Consider the following 13,707-nt stretch of genomic DNA (forward strand, 5'->3'; position numbering starts at 1 on the left):
CCCGTGACACCCACCCGGGACCACCCAACCATCCCCCCCTTACACACAGCACCGGGCTGGGGACCCCCCGTGCACCCCGACTGTGCCCTGCACCCCCGCAGGTGACACTGCGTGTCCCGGAGGTGACAGCTCTCACCGGCGGGTGCCCCCCGGGGTACGGGCACCCCCTGACCCCCCGCGCTCCCCCAGCACCACTGGCCCAGCCGCGCTGCCCCTGCGCTCCTCGGACACCGCACGCCTGGGCTGACATCCCAGTGACCCCAGGGACACCCCAGTTTGAGCCACCGCAGCCCCACTGGAGCCCCAACTCCGGCACCCCCACCCTGGGGGCTCCTCACGCCTGAGTCCCTTTTCCTTTGGGGGTGCCTCGGTCCCTGTGCCCCCCCTGCCATGGGTGCCATGCAGTGCCACACAGAAGTGTGCCAGGGCTCCTGGCTGGTCATGCAGTGGCACCAGGTAGCCACGCCCAATGTCAGGTAGCCATGTGCTGTGTCAGGTGCCACATATCACATCAGGTAGCCTGGGACCATCTCAGGTAGCCATGTGCTATGTCATGTAGCCACGCGTTGTGCCCGGACGCTGCACCAGGCAGCCGTGTAACACCAAGCACCCATGTCCCATGTACCAAAGTAGCCACACCCCATGCCAGGTAGCCACACCCCATGTCAAGTAGACATGCCGTGTCAGGTAGCCACACACTGTGCCAGGTAGCCATGTCCCATTAGCCATGTACCACTCCAAGTAGCCACCTATCATGCCAGGTAGCCACATGGTGTGCCAGAGGCCCACGCACCAGCCACCCACGCCAGCTCCTGGTGCCACCCGGGCCCGTGGCTGTGGTGGCCACTGGCGTCGCCGTCCCCACGGGATTCCCACCCCCGCCCAGCCCTTCCCAGCAGCTCCCGGCGCCACCGGGATGGGCGACACGGGGATTGTCGGGGTACAGAGACAGCAGCGCCTCGGGATGGCCCTGGGGGGCTGACGGGGGTCCCGGAGGGTCGCGGCACAGCTCCAAGAGTCGCATGTCCCCGCGCCAGCGCCGGGTCCCGCCGCTGGTGGGAAATGTAGGGCCCCGGGGGGGTCTGGCTCGGGGGGGGCTGCGCAGGTGACACCCGCATCCCGCGGGTCCCCGGGGAACATCCCGGCCGCGCCCCCCGCCCGGACACGGCACCGGGGCCACCCCGCGTGGGCCGCCCCCACCCGTGACTCAGGGCGGGCAGGGCCGGGCAAGGAGGGGCAGGGGCGGGAGGACGAGGAGGAGGAGGAGGAAAAGGAGGAGGAAGAGGAAGAGGGGGAGGAGGAAGGTACCACCCCCGCCCCGCCCCACCGCCCGGTGTCCGTCCGTGCGTCCGTCCGTCCCCAGAGCCCGTGCGCAGGGGAGGAGTGATGGGGTGGTGACGGGGGCGGTCCCAGCTCGCAGGTCCCGGATACCCCTCCTGATGCCCACCGGACCCCCCGAGCCCCTGCTCTGACACCCCCGGGCTGCTGGGGCACGGTTGATACCCCCCCCCCCCAACCCTGTGCCAGCTCCCGATCAGGGATTGGGGTCCCCGGGGAGCGCAACAGCCGCACATCCCTCCCTGGATGGAAACCAGGAGCGGCTCCCACCACCCAGAGCCCCGACACCCACCTGACCCCGACCACCACCCTCACCCCAAAACCCTGCCTGATCCCCCGGGCGTGTGGGACAAAGCTGAACCCCGCCTTCCCCTCTGCCAGTGCTGTGGACTGGGGACGCCCCTCTGGCAGCCCAGCACCCTCATTGTCCTCCTGGGAAGGGTGTTGGATGGAAATCGGGGGGACACCCACCCCAGCCCCCAGCGATGCCCCGGCCAGAGGGATTGTCACGAGCATGTCCGGTCTCAGCAGCCCTCAGTGGGGAGGGGTCTGGCAGTCCCCAGGCCGGGGAGGGACACGCTGCACCTGTGGGACAGCGCCCAGAGCCCCCCCGAGAGGAACCTGACCCCGCCGGGGGGGCGGGGGGCCCGGGATGTATAAATGTCGCTCCCGGCTCCGCTGCCGGCAGGTGCCGGCGGGCACCCACCGAGAGCCACGCTGCCACCCACGGGAGCCCCCCCGAGCCTCCCAGGACCCTGACCCACTTATTCCCCCCTTGCCGCGGCCCGAAAGCCGACCCGGCTCCGTTTCGGGGGTCAGTTACAGCGGTTGGGCGGTCGCGGCTCGGGTGTCGCGGCTCGGGGGGCCTCGGCACCCCCCGGCGCGGGCAGAGCCAGCCCGGCATGAAAAAGTCATGAGCAACCAAAGCTGGGGCTGTTTGCGGGAACAATAACCGGGCACCGGGCTGACACCGGAGCCGCAGGGCCCGGGGGGACGGCGGCGGGAGCCGCTCCGGCATCGCCACGGCACGGCCAGACCCCGGCACGGGGAGTCGGGGCACTTTCGGGGGACCCAGGTGATGGCAGAGCCCGTCCCCGCCTGTCCCCAGGTGCCCCCGGTGCAGCGGGGCCGAGGCCGGGGGTCCCCGCGGCTGCGCCTGCCCTGGCTGGGGGTCCCATCAGGGCTAGGGCTGGAGCGGGGACTGTCCCCTACACCGCTGTCCCCTCCTGTCCCCCACGCCCCATCGTCTCCTGTCCCCCGCCAAGGGGCCGGAGCCTCATCTCTGTCATGAGTTCCAGGCGGGCTCAGCCCCGGAGGAGCCCACGCCCAGGGGGTTGGCTCTGGGGGGGTTGGGGGTGTCCGTGACCCCGATCCACAGCTGCAGGAGGGATTTGGGGCCGCAGGACAGATGGAGGCCAAGGGCCCCAAAGCAGGATAAAAGGTTTACACTAATCAAAATGCCTGGCTAATTGGAAAAGGCGCTTAGGGGCTGGCCGGGAGGCGGCGCGGCTGGAGGTGACCCGCTGCTGAATCAGAGGGGCCGGTAACCTTAACCCGCCGGGATCGGAACGGATACGCCGGCCCGGATCGGGTTCCCACCCAAGTTTTCCACCCGCGGCTCCGCCACAGCCGGACGGGGCCGCGGCGAGGGACGGTGGCGTGGCCGGGGGCTGCCGCGGTGCCCCCTCGCCCGGGCGCCCCCGGTGCCCATCGCAAGCCGGCCGGTCTCTAATCGCACCTGAGGCTAACCGAGCGGGTCGCAGCCCCCCGGGCCCCCGTCCCGCTCTGTGGGTCCGGGGCCGCGCAGCCGCCCCCGCCGCGGGCGCTCCGTCCGGCCCCGCCGCGACGCCCGGGCTCGGCAGCACCGGGGGAGCCCCCGCCGGCCCCCGGGGGCCGCCCCGCCTCGGCGGAAGATGCCAACGAATGGGATCCACCAGGTGCTGAAGATCCAGTTCGGGTTGATCAACTGCGAGAGCCGGTACCTGACGGCGGAGAGCTTCGGCTACAAGGTGAACGCCTCGGCGCCCAGCCTCAAGCGCAAGCAGATCTGGACACTGGAGCAGGATGAAGCTGACAGCTCCATCGTCTTCCTCAAGAGCCACCTGGGCCGCTACCTGGGCGCCGACAAGGACGGGAAGGTGCGCTGCGAGGCGGAGCAGCCGGGCCGGGACGAAGGCTTCAGCATCATCACGCAGTCGGACGGGCGCTGGGCGCTGCAGTCGGCCCTGCACCGGCGCTTCTTCGGGGGCCGCGAGGATCGGCTGTCCTGCTTCGCCCCCAGCGTGACCGAGGGGGAGCTCTGGACCGTGCACCTGGCCATGCACCCCCAGGCCAACCTGCTGAGCGTCAGCCGCCGCCGCTACGCCCACCTGAGCGCCCACGAGGACGAGATCGCCACCGACAGCAACCTGCCCTGGGGGGTGGATGCGCTCATCACCCTGTGCTTCCAGGACAAGAAGTACAGCCTGCGCACGGCCGACGAGCGCTACCTGCGCTGCGATGGCACCTTGGTGCCCGAGCCTGGCGCCGGCACCGGTTACACCCTCGAGTTCAAGGCCGGCAAGTTGGCGTTCAAGGACTGCGACGGGAAATACCTGGCGCCCACCGGACCCACCGGCACCCTCAAATCCGGCCGCAGCTCCAAGCCGGGCAAAGATGAACTCTTTGACCTGGAGGAGAGTCACCCCCAGGTGGTGTTCACGGCGGCCAACGGCAGATATGTGTCCATCCGGCAGGGTAAGAGCTCCCCACACCCCTCCCTGCCCGCTCCTTGCCCACCCAGGGACCCCCACAGCTCCGTGGGAGCACACCTGGGACCCCCACCCCGGGGGAGACCCCACAGTAACAACTCCACAGCGCTGTGCCTGCTGGGGGGGATCCTACAGCCTCATCCTGGGGACATGGGGAACCCCAGCGTGGCTGCTGGAGAGGGACATGGGGGGTCCCGTCTGCCTGGGGGGGCACTGAGGTCAGTGAGGACAGAGTGGGGTGGGCAGGGCAGCGGGGGGCACGCGTGGGTGTGCATGTACACACGTGTGTGCATGTGCAGGGCTCTGTGGGCGTGCACAGGGCTGTGTGTGTGTGGTGCAGGGCAGTGGCTGTGCACAGGTGTGTACGTGCACACACACACACACACACACACACACACACACACACACACACAGGTGTGCCGTGCTCCGTGCAGCATCCACAGGGTCACACATTTACCTGTGCACACCACACACCACACCCCGTGTGCACACACGTGTGTAGAGCCAGCGGGTGTGACCACAGGTGAGCAGAACCCCTTGGTGGAGACCCAAGGGACCCCACTCGCCCCCAGGTGCCCCCCGGGGACGGTGCCACCCCTGTGCCAAGCAGCTTAGTGCCGGGTGACGGGGGGGACCAGCTATAAATAGGGGTTTGTGACCAGATGGACACGGCGGTGACAAGCTGATTAACCAGCCCAATTAGCACAATTGTTCGCAGGAGGATTTGGTGGGGAGGGGGAGGGTGGCCGTGGGGCAGCAGTGGTGATGGCTGGGGTGGGACAATGGCTGCAGTGGGATTGGTCCTGATGGCCAGAGCAGGATCGCTGCCAAGGGCCAGAGCGGGATCAGTGACCGTGGACAGAGTGGCTTTGGTGACAGCGGCCAAGAGTGGAAGCGATACCCATGGCTGGAATAGGATGGGTGCCAATGGCTGGAACGGGACAGTGACAATGGCTGGACTGGAACTGGTCCTGATGGCCCGAGTGGGACTGGTGACAATGGCTGGAGTGGGATCGGTGCCTGTGGCTGGACTGGGATTGGTGACAATGGCCAGAGCGGGGTCACCAATGATGACTGGAGTAGGACTAGTGCCAACTAGTGCCAAAGTGGGATCAGTGACCATGGCCAGGCTGAGACTGCTGCCCAGGGCCAGGAGAGGACCAGTGCTGGCAGTCAGAGAGGGACCAGTGCCAGTGGCCAGAGCAGGAGTGCTGCTGATGGTCAGAGTGTGACCAGTGCTCATGTCCAGAGCAGGACCAGCACCAACATCCACTCTCCCCCCAGGTGTGAATGTCTCAGCAAACCAGGATGAGGAGCTGAACCACGAGACCTTCCAGCTGCAGATCGACCGCGACACCAACAAGTGCAGCCTCCACACCAACACCGGCAGCTACTGGACCCTGGTGGCCCACGGGGGCATCCAGGCCGTGGCCACCGAAATGTGAGTGAGGCAGAGGTGTGGGGTGGAGAGATGGTTCGGGGGGGGACACAGGCACTCAGAATTCACGCTGTCCCTCGGTCACCAGCGCTGCCAACACCATGTTTGACATCGAGTGGCGCGGGCGGCGCGTGGCCCTGCGCGCCAGCAATGGCCGCTATGTCTGCACCAAGAGGAACGGGCAGCTGGCGGCCGTCAGTGACACTGTGGGTAAGTGCTGGGGGGGACAGGGGGGACGGGGAGGGGTCCCCGGGGTGCTGAGGGCCGGGTGCTGTGCAGGAGAGGACGAGGAGTTCACTCTGAAGCTGATCAACCGCCCGATGCTGGTGCTGCGGGGGGAGCACGGCTTCGTCTGCTACCACCGGGGCTCCAACCTGCTCGACTCCAACCGCTCCGTCTACGACGTCTTCCACATCAGCTTCAGCGACGGCGCCTACCAGATCCAAGGTGGGCGGGTGGGAGGGGGATACGGGGCGGGGTGGCCCTGGGGGTCCGTCCAGCCTGCGCTGACACCCCCCGGGGCTCCCTGCAGGCCAGGGGGGCAAGTACTGGTACGTGGCGAGCAGCGGGTCGGTGTGCAGCGACGGGGACCTCTCCGAGGATTTCTTCTTCGAGTTCCGGGAGCGGGGCCGAGTGGCCATCAAAGGGAAGAACGGGCGGTACCTGCGCGGGGACCCCGCGGGGACCCTGCGAGCCGACAGCGAGTCCGTGCTGCGGGCCACGCTCTGGGAGTACTGACCCCCGGAGCCCCCCGGAACACGGGCACCCGCCTGTCCCTGGCAGAGCGGCGTGGTGGCAGCGGTGGCCCCGTCCACGGCAGCTGTGCCCCCCGCCACTCACGGCATTAAAGTCACCTGGATCGCACTGAGGTGGCACCGTGTCCTCCTTCCCATCGAGATCCAGCCCCGTTTCCCCCCCGGGAGCGCCATGGAAAGGGCTGAGCCGGGGGCCAGTGGGATGCAGGGACACCCAGGGGTGCCACACGGGATGGGAGGGGGATTTGCAAAGGAAAGCCACTGCAGGCTGGAGCCCGAGGAGGTTGAGGAGCCCGTGGCGCCTCTGCCAGGCTGGGGGAGCAGAAGGGGTGGCAGTGGAAGCCCCCCACCCCGAGAGCTGGCAGGACCCTCCGGGAGGATGGAAAGGAACAGAGCCAGGCACGGGGTGAGCAACAGGATCGTTTTCATGGCAGACGACAGAGTTACAGACAGTGGAGAGGTGCGGGAGGGGCCGGGGCCGGACCACGGCGCACCAGCGTGGAGAATACGAGATCATTTATAGAAACAACGGGGGAGCGGAGACCCCCTCCCCTGCCCAGCAGAAAACGGGGCTCCCCCGGGCACAGCACCCTGTTTGTCCTGATCCTGAAGGCGGCTCGGGGGGCTCAGCCCGCGGCCGGCCCGGCTCGGCACGGCCACTACACTACCACGGATCCACAAGACAGCGCGGCCCCGGGGGGCTGCCCCGGCCTGGCCGGGCTGGGGGGCGGCGGGGCAGGGCTGGGCCAGCCCAGGAGCCCCCGCTCCGCCACCGGAGCCCCGAGACCCCCCCGGTGCTGCCGACAACACGACCACGAAACACGCACAGACACACCCGCCCCCGCCCAGACCGCCGGCCCCGCTCCTGCTCTGGTGGGGTGGAGTGGGGGGCTCTCCCGGGCCCCCACCCCGGCCGGCGGGGTTTGGGGCGGGCTGGGCCGCCCCCCGCTCACAGCAGGACCAGGCTGGGGTTCCGCAGCTGCCGGTAGATGTTCAGGAGCTTCTCGGCCGTGGCAGAGCCCTCGGCGCCCTCCTGGCCCGGGGGCGGCTGGTCCCGGAGGGTCTGCGCCTCCTTCAGCAGCATCTGCGGGACGGGGGCAGGGGGTGAGGGACAGGGTGGTGGTGGGGCTCCCACGGGGAGGGGGTCGGGGGTCTCACCTCGTGGTTGGCCTGGATCTGACGCAGGTACTGCATGCGGAGGTCGGGGGGTCCCGAGCCCTGCGCCGCCTGCTCCAGCACCAGCGCCTGCGGAGGGAGGGAGGCTGCTGGGAGAGCTGGCAGCAGCCAGCCCCAGGGACCCCAATGCCAGGAGCCTCAGGGACCCCCAGCTCTGGGAGCCCCAGCTCCAGCAGCCCCCAGATCCTGAGAGCCCCAGCCTTGGGAATTCTGAGTCTCAGGGAGTCTGAGCCCTAAACCTGGGACCACCTCCAGTGGTGCTGGTCTATCACACCATGGTGCCACAGAAACTCCCCCCACTGCATCCAAGGCTCCATTCCAGGGGGTTTGGGGTCACTTGGGGTCCCCCCTGCCCTGGGGGGGTACCTGTATGCGCCGGATGACGGCGTGGTGTGTCCTGCACATGTGGGCCAGGGATGGGCTCTCCATCAGGATCTCCACAGCCTGGATGGGACCTGCAGGGCTCAGGTCATTCATGGCCACCTGGACAGTGAGAGCAGTGTCACTGCCACCCTCGCTGGGCAGAGGGGCGTCAGGACCCCTCCCCACGGGCACTGGGTTCCCCAGAAACCCCCAAACCCCCCCAGGAAGTTGCCCCCAGCCTGGTGCTACCAGGTGGGCCCTGGCAGGATTGAACCTGGCAGAATTAACACTGTCACTCATCACCCTGGGGACATCTGAGCTCTCAGGTGCAAATCCACCTGTGCCAGGTACCTTGGGGCCCCCCAGGTGGGGTCAGGCAGGAGAGCTGGGTAGAAATCCCTGGTTTCCCTGTGTCTTTAGAGGGGAATTTTGCATGGGGTGGATTTACAACCCAAATGCAAGTGCATTTTCTAGAACCAAAGAAATGGGAACATCTGGAGAGGGAGGGAAACGACCACAGTCTTTGGGAAGCTCAGGGCTGGGAGAATGGACTGGGAATGCTGCCTGTCCAGCCCAGCACTCGAACCCCAGCCCCACAGGAGGGGGTCAGACTGGCGTGACCATTCATCCACTGGTCCCCCTGGCTCCAGGAAGGGACAGGGAGCTTCCCTGCAGGCTGACCCGCTCCTTGGCTCAGGGCTAACCCACTCCTTGCCTCTCGGACGAGCAGCTGGACGTGGCCACCGTCGGGCGCCACGCCACACGCCGACGCCACCTCCGTGCTGCTCAGTGCCTCGGCCCCGGGGTTCTCAGCCAGCAGCCAGCGCAGGGTGGCACAGCAAAGTGGGACATCTGGGGACCAAAGGACAGAGCAGAGATGTGACACCGCTGACAGTCCCAAGGCAGCCCCTGAGGGGCAGGGGTAGCATGGGCTGGACCCCACCCCACTGGGACACGCTGAGCTCAGTCATGCCAGTGCCACGTGTGCCAGTGCTGTGGTGGGGACAGTGGGGTCACACAGCCCTCCTCGCCCAAGGGAGGGGCTGTGACAGTGCCATCCTGCCAGCACCCCTGCCCCAGGAGCCTCTGTGACTCCCGGGATGCTCCTGCTCAGGGACCCACCTGTTTCCGAGGTTTTGAGAGCATTTTTCAGCAGCTCCGAGGACACCCGGATGGATGCTGCCGAGGGGGGCAGGCTCTCCTCTCCCGCGGTTTTCCCCTCCTCGGGTTCAGTCTGTTCCCGGGACACTTTGAGGAAGGTCTCCACAGGGTCTGAGGGGGCAGGGGGGACGTCGGGCCCGGGGGGGCTGCTCCCGAAACGGAGGCACTGGAGCATGTCAATGGTGCATTGGCTGAGGGGCAGGCAGATCCCCTCTCTGTCTGGGGACAGCAGGGGCGAGTCGTCGGGCAGGAAGTCATCCAGGTCCTCAGAGGAGTCGGAGCCGCTGCCCAAAATATCCCTTAAACTGTAGTAGAGGGCACAGGAGATGGTCAGAGGCAGGTCCAGCTTGGTGTCCGCAGCAGGGCCGAGGGGCAGCGTCAGCTCCCGCTTGTTCCCAGGGAGCAGCTGGTCAATGGGGAAGGTGAAGGTGGTGGCCGAATCCATGGATTCCTCCTCTAAGGCACAGGGGCTGGCCAGGAGCTGGACACAGAGGGTCCAGCCCTCCTCCAGGCTGTACTCGCTGCAGTTTTCCAGCAAGCAGGAGATGGTGACGGTGTCCTGGAGCAGGAGGCAGCTCCAGTTGGCAGTGATGGTGCAGGCGATGGGCTTGTGGCCCTCGTGGCTGGAGAGCAGCGCCGCGCTCACGTTCATCACCTGGTTCAGGCTGGCCAGGGCTCGGTTCCTCTGGTCCACAGCCTTCTTCAGGAAGGACACTCTGCAAGGACAATGTGACAGGGATGAAACAACGGGAGAGAGGCCAGGATGGCGCTGTGCTGCCAAGCTGAGCTGCTCCTGGCATGATCCCACCACAGGAAACCCCCCAGCTTCTCTGCCACGGCAGCCACAGATCCGTGTTCCCACCAGAGCTGATCCTGCGGACAGCCAGACCTCAGGAATCCCCCTGTGCGTGAAGGGGGTCTCTCCCACAGCCCCTCCCCACACACAGCCAGCCATGGAGGATGGAGGCACGAGCCTGCCCTGCCTGTTACTGCTGGCTTGGCACGCGTGGCAGGCGCCTGGCACCCTGCCCGTGCCACCTTCTGCTGCCATGGCTGCCGCTGCCAGCCCGCCCACGGCGCTGGGGGTGGCTGTGCCATGGGAGGGGGCTGCCCTCAAACGCTGGTTTTATATTATGGAGGTTGGGGGGGCTTCCCAGCCAGAAAAGGTAAATGCTGAAGCAGTTTTCCAAGAGAAAAACTCGAGGAGAGATGAGGGTGTTCAGCCTGGTGAAAAGAAGGCTCCAGGGAGACATTAGGGCCCCTTCCAGTGCCTAAAGGGGCTCCGAGGGAGCTGGAGAGGTACTTTGGACAAGGGCCTGGAGTGAAGGATAAAGAGGAACAGCATCCCACTGCCAGAGGGCAGGGTTAGATGGGATATTGGGAAGGGATTATTCTCTATGAGGGTGGGCAGGCCCTGGCACAGGGTGCCCAGAGAAGCTGTGGCTGCCCCTGGATCCCTGGAAGTGTCCAAGGCCTGGCTGGACTGGGCTTGAATCAATCTGGGATAGTGGAAGTGTCCCTGCCATGGCAGGGGGTGGAGTGGGATGAGCTTTAAGGTCTCTCTTACCCAAACCATTCCGTGATTCCCTAATTAATTACTGGCAGTGACCTGCTCAGCCCCCAGCTTGGTGCCACCTTTACCTCTCTGAGGTGTCCCCTATCCCCGACAGCAGCTCCTTGATCCTCCGGCCGATCTCAGCAGGGGTCAGCTCCACGTCCGGCTCCTCGGGGCTGCACAGGCCACAGGACACGAGGCGGCCCTTGGCCGACAGGGCCAACAGCTCTGACTCCCCTGCAGGCACAGACGGGTGGCTCAGGGCCAGGAGGGGAGCGGGGGGGGACAGGGAGCACTGGCACTGCCTCCCCAGGGCAGTGGGATATGATGGACACAGACATGGGTCACTGCACACACCTGCTCACACACAGACCCCCAAGAGGGGACACCACCCTCTGCCTGCCACTCCCCAGCCAAGGCCAGCAGCACCCAGCTGTCACACTGAGGCCCTGCTGGTGGCACACGCAGCTCCAGGGGCAGCCAGTCCAGAGGCACATTGGATACCACATTGGATACCCCCTTTTTGGAGGGAGCCTCATCTGAGCTGGCTTGGGGTTCTCCCAAGGCTGTGAGGGCTGGCCAGTTCCTGCCATGCCGAGTTGAGGGACTGGGAACAGGCAGGGAAAAGCAGGAACCACAACAGACAGGAAGGACTCACAAAACCGAGGGGAGCCAACAAGAATGAAAGATGGAACCCCACCCATCCCACACAGAGCTGCAGAGGGAGGAGAGGCAGCATCCCACCCCACTGCCCCCAGTACCTTCCGAGGCCCGAGAGGACAAGGAAAGAGCCACCACGCTACAGATACTCAGGCTGGCCGGGGACAGCACGGGGGGCAGCACGCCGGCCCCGCTCTCCGTGTCCTCGGGGTCCGAGGAGTCGCCTGCCCAGTCCAGGTCGACGGCGGAGATGTCCGAGTGGGTGCTGTAGTACATGCGGGAGCCGCTGCCGCAGGCCGCGCACAGGATGGGGCCGCGCAGGTAATATTCCCTGAGCTCCGGCACCGTGGCCTCCTCCTGCTGATCCGCCTTCACGGCCACCATCTTCCCGTAGTGGCCCACGGCCACCACGCAGTCACAGCCGGGCTCGCCCGCGGGCGGCTCGTCCTCGGCGTCGTCGGCCGCGCGCCGCTCCGTGCGCAGCGCCCCGATGAACACGATGGGCTCCTCCAGGTGGTGCAGGATCTTCATGGGCGGCGCCGGCGTGGACACGTCGCGGCAGCCGTCGGCGGCGGGCGAGGAGCTGAGGGCTTTGAGGGGCACGGAGCAGAGCTGCCCGTCCGGGAAGCCGCACAGGATCATGGGCGACTCCAGCATGGCCACGTCGATGCCGAAGAGGAGGCTGAAGAGCGGCTCCTCCAGCACGAAGCCCCCCGAGCACCAGAGCCCCTGGGTGCCGGGCGCGGCCGCGCAGCACAGCACAGGCAGGAAGCAGGAGGGCGGCGCGTCCCCCCCGTCCCCGGGCGGGCTCCCGGGGCAGAATTCCACCTGGCTGACCTGCCGGTACGGGGGCCCGTCCTGCTCCGGGCGCGGCAGCTCGTGCAGCCGCATCCACCACTTGCCCTCGTCCTGGGCCAGCGTGATGACGAAGGTGCTGAGCAGGGTGAACATGCTCAGGCTGGCGTCGGGGAAGATGCAGGCGTCCGCTTCCACCGGGAAGACGCCGGAAGGGCCGTTGCTTTCTTGGCCGTCGCCGTCCGTCTGCTCCATTAACCTTCGGGAAAACAGGGAAGAGCTCTGAGCCAAGCGGTGGGGAGAAGCCAGCGTGGCCCTTGGCCGCCTCTTTGCTGGCCCTGGGAAATGAACTCCTGCAGGAGAGCTTTTAGCACCGGCAGAGATGGATGCAGAGCCTCACGCTTGCCACGGCAGCCCCGGGACAGGGGCTCAGCCCGGGCTCACCTGCTCTGCTGCTCCAGGGACACGCAGTAGATCCCGCTGTGGGCGCACAGGATGTAGAGCTGCCGGGGCTGGGGCAGCAGCTCCACGTGCCACACCTGGTCAGGGCAGCGGAACACAGCCTGGAACACAGCGGGGACACAACCAAATGTCACCTCCCACGGTAGCCGCGGGGGCGGCAGGGACAAGGCGGCTCCCTGCAGAGGGGGATCCAAAGCGATTTCCAGGGACAAAGGAATCCCTGGGCAGCACCCAGCTGGGTGTTCCTGGGCAGGGGGGTGGCAGAGGGGCTGAGGCAGCCTGTCATTCCCGCTCCCTGAGGGGAAGGAAAACAGGGAGCAGGGTACGTGCTCTACTTTGCTGAGCGGGAGCGCAGTGTGGGAGGCAGAGCCCGCTCTTACAGTGCTGGATTTCTTGGAAATGATAATCAGAACAAATTAACAAAGGCAGCAGCGTGTCAGTCAGGGTGCTGTGACAGCGGGGACAGCCACCAGGCCTGGGGGGAGAGGGGAGAGAAGCCCCTGTGCTGGGGGGAACGAGCCTGTGGAGTCTGATCCAATGGCTGTCCCACAGGATTGGGAGAGGGGCCAGCTGGCAGCACCCCCAGACCCCAAAGCGAAGGGTGCTGCTTGTAGGGTTTGTTTGCTGGGTCCTGCCAGAGGGAATCCAGGGCTAGGGAGGGGGGACATGACTCTGGGGTGTTCCCACTGTGTCACGGGACACTGTCCCCACAGGATGGGGGACACAGGGTGACCCCCCACCCCGCCGAGCCCCTCACCTTGAGCACTTTGCCCTCCTGGTCGTACACATAGACGAACTCGGTGCCGTTGGAGAGGTAGATCTCGTTCTCATGGCACAGCACCCGCGGCTTGCCTGCCACCAGCCCCCCCACCGGGCAGCAGAATCCGGCCAGGTAATCCACCCTGTGCCCCACCTGTGCCATGGCGCTGGCCTGGGCATGTGGGGGGACACCGAGGGTGAGGGGCTGAGCCAGACCCCCTAGCTGTGTGGTCACACAGCCCTGCAGACCCCCACACCCCTGCTGGAGACCCCCAGCCCCCACAGTACATGTCTGGACCTCTGGTCCCCCCACCCCTGAGCTCCACAGTCCCTTCCCCCTGCAAATGAGACCCTCAGACCCAGCCCCACAAGCAGCCTCTTCCCAACCATCAACCTCAGACCCCCATTCCCACTTCCACAGCCCCCAGAGCCCCCCACATCACAGCCCCTGTACCCCAGACCCTCCAGACCCACCCCAGAGCCCCCCACATCACA

The 13,707-nt window shown here is 66.7% G+C and overlaps 2 protein-coding genes across 3 annotated transcripts; one reads left to right on the top strand and one right to left on the bottom strand.

Annotated features, from left to right (window-relative positions):
• The first annotated feature begins 3,251 nt into the window (after window positions 1-3,251).
• On the top strand, window positions 3,252-6,370 carry FSCN2 (fascin actin-bundling protein 2, retinal). 2 transcript variants are annotated; one of them, XM_015645722.3, is made up of 5 exons: window positions 3,252-4,074; window positions 5,373-5,529; window positions 5,615-5,736; window positions 5,806-5,973; window positions 6,059-6,370. In XM_015645722.3, exons 1-5 carry the CDS (start codon window positions 3,252-3,254, stop codon window positions 6,262-6,264), a joined length of 1,476 nt encoding a protein of 491 aa, XP_015501208.1. In that variant the 3' UTR covers window positions 6,265-6,370. The 2 variants fall into 2 exon arrangements, with proteins under 2 accessions (XP_015501208.1, XP_015501207.1); XM_015645721.3 differs by having other exon boundaries at window positions 5,615-5,973.
• A 318-nt stretch (window positions 6,371-6,688) lies between these two features.
• Window positions 6,689-13,437, bottom strand: FAAP100 (FA core complex associated protein 100). Its single transcript, XM_015645723.3, has 9 exons — window positions 13,211-13,437; window positions 12,436-12,554; window positions 11,298-12,250; window positions 10,623-10,773; window positions 8,943-9,697; window positions 8,536-8,672; window positions 7,824-7,940; window positions 7,440-7,526; window positions 6,689-7,365 (listed from the first exon to the last, which is right to left on the bottom strand). The coding sequence occupies exons 1-9, from the start codon at window positions 13,373-13,375 to the stop codon at window positions 7,231-7,233; spliced, it is 2,619 nt and encodes an 872-aa protein (XP_015501209.1). The 5' UTR covers window positions 13,376-13,437; the 3' UTR covers window positions 6,689-7,230.
• Window positions 13,438-13,707: the final 270 nt, after the last annotated feature.

The sequence above is a fragment of the Parus major genome, chromosome 18, assembly GCF_001522545.3.
Source record: "Parus major isolate Abel chromosome 18, Parus_major1.1, whole genome shotgun sequence".
Classification (NCBI taxonomy): Eukaryota; Metazoa; Chordata; class Aves; order Passeriformes; family Paridae; genus Parus; species Parus major.

Bases quoted from the DNA above. Each gene is read 5' to 3' on its own strand.
- FSCN2 (XM_015645721.3), top strand. From the start codon at position 3,252: ATGCCAACGAATGGGATCCACCAGGTGCTGAAGATCCAGTTCGGGTTG. The intron at 4,075-5,372 runs GTAAGAGCTCCC...CTCTCCCCCCAG, and splicing joins ATATGTGTCCATCCGGCAGG to GTGTGAATGTCTCAGCAAAC. The intron at 5,974-6,058 runs GTGGGCGGGTGG...GGCTCCCTGCAG, and splicing joins CGGCGCCTACCAGATCCAAG to GCCAGGGGGGCAAGTACTGG.
- FAAP100 (XM_015645723.3), bottom strand. From the start codon at position 13,375: ATGGCACAGGTGGGGCACAGGGTGGATTACCTGGCCGGATTCTGCTGC. The intron at 12,555-13,210 runs GTGAGGGGCTCG...GCTGTGTTCCAG, and splicing joins AGGAGGGCAAAGTGCTCAAG to GCTGTGTTCCGCTGCCCTGA. The intron at 8,673-8,942 runs GTGGGTCCCTGA...TTTGGTCCCCAG, and splicing joins TCTCAAAACCTCGGAAACAG to ATGTCCCACTTTGCTGTGCC.